The following is a 7,797-nucleotide window of genomic DNA, read 5'->3' on the forward strand; positions in this document are numbered from 1 at the left end:
TTTATAGCACTGATAATTTATTTTTTTGTTTTCTTTTTGTTATTTATTTTTATTACTGATTTGGTTATTTTTCCTTTTATATGATTTATATATACTGTAACATGAGGAAATTCGACATGGACCCGTGGTTCAGTATTATTTGAAAATTATCTGAATATAATAAATCGTTATCCGGCGAGCCATTTCTGGTGACACCTATGATGAAAAGTTTCGACTACTACTGACCAATCGATCCAACGGATGGATTGAAACAAGAGATCCGTTGGATACTTCGAACTGAACGGCCACGTTTTTGTTCAATTCGATTCGCGACTAAAAAGAGCGATTTCGATTACGGAAAGAACAATTAAATCGCGAGTAATAATTAATACGTGAATAATAATACGATAATTTTGTAAACAAATCTCCGAGTTTTTGTGAACAAGCCGAAGCATCGGCGGGAACTGACAAATGTACGAATGTGTTTTTTTTTTGTATTAAATAAGTGAATTGCGTCTAGTGTAATAATAATAGAATTAATTAATTAATTAAGGGTAATAATTGTATGCCAGTGTAATTTAACGCGTTACCGAAATTCAATATTATTTTATATTTTATTTTTTTATATTCCAGTATTTCTGAGAATTGCGGATTATCTCTCTCTCATTCGTTGCGCCAGCCGAGTCTTGCCGTGTAAGAATACTCTGATGTCACTCGTCAAGTATTTCGTTAATACGAACGCTGTATGAGTGTCTCCGGACAATAAAATTATTTTATTTTAATTTCGTCAACCGACAGTATTTTTTTGAGCAATGAACTGATTTCGTTTTCCGATCAACTACGAGCAATTTTGTTTGTTTATATCGAGTCAAGCAGACAACGGCAATTTATTGTTTTGTTTGTAACCGATTATTTTTGTGATACTGATCAATTATTTTTGTGTTTAATATACGACTAATTGTTTTTGTAATTCTGATTAATTATTTATCGTAATCTTAAGTGCCTGACCTTTCTCCGATCTGCCACGCTGAGCCGACATTTCGATAGTTGTTAATTTGGTGATTATAAAATCACCTGGCGCCCAACTTAATAATTTTGAACAAGTTTGTCAAAAATCGAAAGTGTATTCGGACTTCACTCCGGTAGATCCCCGGTGGTAAAAAAACCCGTTACAATATATATAGATGTATATATATTTTTTTATTGAATTATAGAAGCGATTTTTATCGGTTTTATTAAATATGAGAAATTGAGGATAGCGTTGTACCTGATATAAGACTCTTCGCTGAACTTTAATTCAACTGCTAACCGAGAAGCAAGCCGGTGCTCGGTAGAGTAATTTGCTCTTCAAAATTTTTCATGCTGTAACCGTGGGGTCCGAGTTTGGGGAGGGGTTTTTTTAGTGAGTTGCACCGTACGGGATGTCCCGTTGACGCAAATCAATTTAAATCAATGTTAGTTGAGGGTGTTATCACGCATTGGAATAATTGTTGTAAGAAGTAAGTGGGGAACTCAAAAAGGATAAGGGAATGAAAGACAGAAGAAAGAAATCTGGTATGACGTTCTGTATCACTCAATTGAACCTGTCCTTGTTTCTCTCAAGAGAAAATGGAATATCTATTCCTTAGGAGTGTTCAACATACGTGATCGTACGAACAAGTTTTGTTATATATCAGTAATATATGAGAAAAAGAAAGTAGACTACAGGTATTTGCAAAGCAAGCCAAACTAGTGAGAAGGACAAGAAATTACAAAAGGTATAATAATAGTATTATTATACTTACCTGTGAGTTGTTGGTTCACTGGTATCGATAAATGAGAGCAATAAGTAATTAAGACAATTGTGAGCTCTGTATCACAATTGTCTGGTACAGCTACAAGCAGGTATTGTAGGTGGACATTGCGGCAGGTACGCGCTTCTACAAGCAGATATTGTAGGAAAGGATCGTGGCAGGTACACGCTTCCACAAGCAGGTATTGTGAGATGATATCGTGGCAGGTACACGCTTCCACAAGCAGGTATTGTAGGAAAGGATCGTGGCAGGTACACGCTTCCACAAGCAGGTATTGTGAGATGATATCGTGGCAGGTACACGCTTCCACAAGCAGGTATTGTAGGATAAGGATGTAGCAGGTATACATCCTACGGGGTTACCGTCTTCTATAGGCAGGTACTAGAGGCTAAGATGAGGATACAGCAGGTATGCACCTCTACGGGGTTGCCGTCTTCTACAGGCAGGTACTGTAGGCTAGGAAGTGTAGGCAGGTTTACACAGGAATAATCATATCAGGCTATGATTATGTTATTATTTATTATGTTATTATTTAATATCAGGCTATGATTATGTTATTATGATATTATGTTATTATTTAAGAGAATACTTAAATAATACTGGATACTTAGTCGTAAACAGGTGGTTAAAAGTTAAAAGTTAAAAAAGAGAGTTAAAAGATAAACTGTATTTATTATAAAGTCATAATGAAGTAAAGATGAGAAACTAGCTGAATAATTAACGGCGCGCAGGCCTTTTTATAGATTCACGTCGATGCTTACGCGTTGACGTGGTGCGCATCCCTTCCATTTAAAATGCGAATGGAGAGGGATTATGTAATAATAATAATAATTAAATAATACTAGAGCGGGTAAACCAGATAACATGTGGTAAATACCCTCGGTAACCGTCTATTATCATGGTATGATAATGAGGTATTATAAACCTCGTTACACTATGAAAAACTCGTCTGAAAGAGTCTGAAATCTTGCAAATACTCTGACTTTTTATGTCAGATGAAGAGTTTTTCCGACTTAATATAACTCGTTCAGACTTTTTTCAGAGAGAATAATAATTTTTAAAATCATTATTCTGACTTTTTAAAAATTTTTTTTAGTTTCAACAGAGAAAAATTTCCACAAGGGAATCCAATTGGAAATCCGGAAAACCGCAACAAAACTGAGAAAGAAATAAAAAATAATTATGAAAAGAGAATTGGAAATGATTCTGACAGTAAGATTAAAAATAATCATCAAAAATATAAAAATGAAGGCACTCATGATAAAAAGAGATTTAACAAAAGACCATGGAGATCCAATCGACCAAACTGTCGATCTTTTAATAATCAGCCGCAGCCACCTCCACCGTGCAATAATTTCTCTAGTACATCCTGCAATAATCAGCCGCATCCACCTCCACCATATAATAATTTATCTAGTACATCCTGCAATAATCAGCCGCCTCCTCCTTCAGCATACAATAATTTACCGATAATATCCTACTGCAATCATCCGCCTCCTCCTTCACCATACAATAATATACCGATAACACCATACCTGAATCATCCGCCTCTTCCTCCATGATACCATAATTTCCCGATATCATCATACATCAATTATCCACCTCCACCTCCATCATACAATAACTTACCTATTACATCATACAGTATTCAGCCGCCTGCTCCTCCACCATACACTAATTTGCCCAGTACATCATACCATTATCAGCCACCTGCTCCTTCACCATACAACAATTTGCAAAATCGGGACTCCATTGGGATATACGTTGGCGTGCGGATGTGTCAGTGAATCTGAAGTGTGCAGTCCAGGGTATTAAGTTTGAGGGTTGAGTAGTAAGTGTGAGAGAAAGATAGGGGAGTAGAAGGAAATAAAGGGCAAATATAAGAATCGAAGAGTGAAGAAGGGGGTAAGTTGAATTTTCGCAAAAAGTGAGGGTAGTGTGAAAAAGGAATTAGGTCGTTTCCAGTGAGGCGGGGTTAGAAGGGGGATGGGTGATCAGACGAAAGACGAGATAGCGCTGGGTGATAAGGGAGATGGGAATGTACTGAAAGCGACACTTAGTGAGCCGGGAGACGGGAGGGACGGGGAGACAGAGTCAGTGGGGGATGACGAAAGCGACAGTACCTCGAAGAGTGATTGTGGGGATAAGAGAGGTAGAGGTAGACTATCTAAAGCCAACTCATGGAAGAATTTGAGGGCAAGCAGCTCAGGAGATCTTGGGATCTTAGAGGATGGGTTGGGCCGGGAGGGAAGAAAAGGAAGGCTATAGATGGGAAAAAAGATTGAGAGATAAAGTTAAGAGCAGTAAAAGATAAGGGGTTGGGGGATATAGAAAAAATGATCCAATAGGGATTCAAACAAGTACTGGATAAGTTGGATGTGGAAAAAATCGAAAGAAATAGACAAATAGAGGAAATGAGGAGGGAAAGTAAACGGTTAGAAGAAAGATTCGAGAAAAAGAGCCGCAAACTTGAATCTAAGCTGGATAAACTGAGAATAGAGGTACAGACGGGATGGGAGTCGGGTAGGAAAAGTGCAGAAGTTGGAAAAACCAAGGAGAAAATGAACGAGGTAGAGAGGGAAAGAGTGCTGAGGAAAACGAGATAGGAGGGAAACGAGAGAGGAGGTGAGAAGGTTAGAAGAGAAGGTTGAAAGGAACAAGTAGGTACGTACAGGGACAGGAGTGGGGGAAGAGAGTTTGGAGGAGATCGAGAAATGGAAGGAAGGGAAGGAGAAGAAGGAGAGGAAAAAAAACATAGTGATATTTGGATGGAAAGGGCAGGAAAAAGCAGAAAAAAAAGTAAAAAGTCCAATTTTCTGAAAAAGAATTGGGTGTAGAGAGTGGGGAGGAGGATATTAAGATTGCAAGGGGAGAAAAATGTAAAGGTGGGTTTTGGGAAAATATGGATTGGAGGAACGGGCTGGGTGTGGGACGCAAGAGGAAAGTACTGGTGGAGGTGGAGGCGAGACGGGAGATGTGAGAGCAGCAAAAGATGGAGGGAGAACAGTGAGGGAAGGGTTAAGGATAGTCTTCTGGAATGTGACAGGATTGAAGAACAAAAATGAAAATTTTTGAGAGTTTCTTACGGAATTTGATGTGATAAGTCTGACAGAGACGTGGGTTGAAGAGCGGGAGGATGTCATTTAGAGAGAAACTGCCCAACGATTGGAGGTGGGAACTTATCCCAGCCACGAGGAAACAGAAAAAAGGGAGGGCAAAAGGAAGGATTATTACTGGAGTGAGGAAAGAATTCGAAGACGGGAAAGGTACGGAGAAGAAAGAGGGGATATTGAGGAGGAAGGTGAAGCTGGCAGGGAAGAAATGGAACATTTTAACAGTATATAATAGGGGAGGCAGTAAGAAATTTGTGAGTGACTTGGAAGAATGGGTCAAGGAAGAGAAAGAGGAGGAACTGCTAATTGGGGGAGACCGGAATGCAAGGACGGGGAGAGAGGGAAGTGTGGAGGATATAAATGAGGGTGAGCCTAGATGGTCAGAGGATTTGGAGGTTAGCAAAGAAGGACGAGACATGTTGGACGTACTAGCACGGAGAAGTTGGATTATACTGAATGGGAACAGAAGAGGCAAGGAAGGAGGAAGTTGGACGTTCAACAGAGGGGAAACGAGTTCCGTTATTGATAACGGAGTAGTAAGCTCAGCGACGTAGAGCAAAGTAAAGAGGTGTGAAGTAGGGTTCAGGCTAGAGTCTGATCATCAACCGATCATGATAAAATTGGAAGAGAGGAAATACAGAGATGGCGGCAGTGCTGGGGGGTGAAGGAGAGGGCCAGGTTTGAAGAGAAGGAGAGCCTTATTGAGTGGTTAGTACAGAGTGAGGAAGGAAGGTGGACGGAGCTGAAAGAAAAAGTTAAAGAGTGTGTTGTGGTAAGAGAGGTGAAGGACAAAAGGAGGGGAAACGAGGAGTGGTGGTATGAGAAATGTAGGAAACGAAAGAAAAGGTTAGACAAAGAAAGATGAAGAAGAAGAGGGAAGGAAACGCTCAGAAAGCTGAGGTAGGAATACAGGAGACTGAAGGAGAAAAAGAGAAGGAAGTGGGAAAAGGTAGTAGAAAAGGAGGTTAAGCGTATAAGAAGTGATAGAGAGGCATGGGAGTTTTTGGGAAAAGATTTAAGAAAGAGGACCAGAGTGACGGAAGCATATGGGAGCGAGGAGTAGAAGAAACACTTTATAACGGAGTTGGGAGGAACAGAGGGAAAGCCCGGAAGAAGTAGAGGCGAGGGAGAGGGAAGGGAGCTGGAAGGGGAGCCGATGGACGAGGAAATTGATACACAAATAGGGAAGCTGAAGAAAGGAAAGGCTGAAGGGGGTGATGGAGTGAAAAATCAAGCATGGGCATTCGGCAGGGGGAATATAAGAGTAAGGTTAAGAGAGGTCTAAAGAGGGGAATATTTTCCGGAAGACTGGAGGGAAGGGATTATTACGTCTATCTACAAGAAGGGAGACAAAGATAAGATGGAGAACTACAGGGAGGTAACGCTCACTAGCACTGCTTACAGGATATACGCCTCTATCCTGAATGATAGGATAATAAGATCGGTGGAAGGTAGGAAGAAGTGGGAGGAGAATCAGGCGGGGTTCAGGAAGGGTAGAGGCTGTCACTTAAAGGGGACGTTTGATAACCTGGATAGAAGAATTTTGTTGACGGCAATGGAGAAAATGAGGGTGGAAGGAGGATTGATAGAACAGGTGAGAAGAATATATACGGAGACGATGTGTAGGGTAAAAGTGGGAGGTGAGGTATCGGGGAACTTCTGGACTGAGAACGGAGTGCGTCAGGGCTGTCCTCTGAGTCCGACTCTATTTAATATATATGTGGCGGACTTAGAGGACTTCCTGAGAAGGAGACAGGCAGGGAGGTTGGTGGTAGGGGGAAGGAAAATATGGTCGTTGGCGTATGCGGATGACACCGCGGTGATGGCGGGTAGTGTGGAGGAGATGAAGGAGATGATGAAACGCTGTGAAAGATATTTTACAGGTAACGAACTGGAGGTAAATATAGGGAAGACGGAAATAATGAAATTTAGCAAAGGAGGGGGAAGAGGAAAGCAAGGGGTTAGAAAGTGGATGTGGGAGGGATATGAGTTAGAGGAAGTTAAGAGCTTTTGTTATTTAGGTTTTAGGTTTACAGGGAATAATCAGGTTAAGGAACACGTGAAGAAAAGAGTTAGGAAAGCAAAACTTGCAATGGAGATGGTGTGGAGTGTAGGTGAAAGAAAATTTGGGGGAAGGTTAAGGTGGAGGAGGATGCTTTTATAACAGGGTATATCTGAACCTTGCCAAGTTTGGCCCTTTTTTCAATTGATCTTAATAAGGGCGCCAGTGGAAGATAAAACTCGGCCTTCCAGAACCGGAGATGTTAAAATATGAAATCAGGGTCGTCGAAATATATAAGAGCGAGGAAATTGAGGGATTAAAATTATTTAGAACACAGATTTATTCAATATAAAATGTTATCTTTTATTCAACAAAAGACAATTCTGCCCACCGGGCTTTTATTTTACTTATAACTATTTTACAAAACCGTCCACTGGACTTACTATCTTATAACTACGGAGTCCCCTGGACTTTTATACGATTTACTTGGCACATGGCCTGATCCCCTGGATCTTTTAATTAATGAAACTTTAGTCTCCTGGACTTTATCAATACTGGCCACCGGCCTGATCCCCTGGATCAATTTATTATTTATGACCACGAGTCCCCTGGACTTTTATTAGAATGGCCCCTGGCCTGATTCCCTGGATCATAAAATTAAAACGAAAATTTTGTCCCCTGGACTTTATAATAATGGCCACCGGCCTGATCCCCAGGATCATAAAATTAAAACAAAATCTAATCGGCAACTTGCCAGATCCCCTGGATCTAATATTAAAATATTTCCACAGGAAATTCTAAATTTTCTCACACACACACACGTTTTATTCTCGAGTCCAGGACTTTATTCATACTCACATACGCACGTTTACAAATTATAATTTTACCGGTTACTTCACACACTCTTTTA

The 7,797-nt window shown here is 40.3% G+C and overlaps 1 protein-coding gene across 1 annotated transcript; it reads left to right on the forward strand.

Annotated features, from left to right (window-relative positions):
* Nucleotides 1-2,681: 2,681 nt before the first annotated feature.
* Nucleotides 2,682-3,334, forward strand: LOC130670452 (uncharacterized). Its single transcript, XM_057473858.1, has 2 exons — nucleotides 2,682-2,686; nucleotides 2,869-3,334. The coding sequence occupies exons 1-2, from the start codon at nucleotides 2,682-2,684 to the stop codon at nucleotides 3,332-3,334; spliced, it is 471 nt and encodes a 156-aa protein (XP_057329841.1).
* Nucleotides 3,335-7,797: the final 4,463 nt, after the last annotated feature.

The sequence above is a fragment of the Microplitis mediator genome, chromosome 6 (assembly GCF_029852145.1).
Source record: "Microplitis mediator isolate UGA2020A chromosome 6, iyMicMedi2.1, whole genome shotgun sequence".
Lineage (NCBI taxonomy): Eukaryota > Metazoa > Arthropoda > Insecta > Hymenoptera > Braconidae > Microplitis > Microplitis mediator.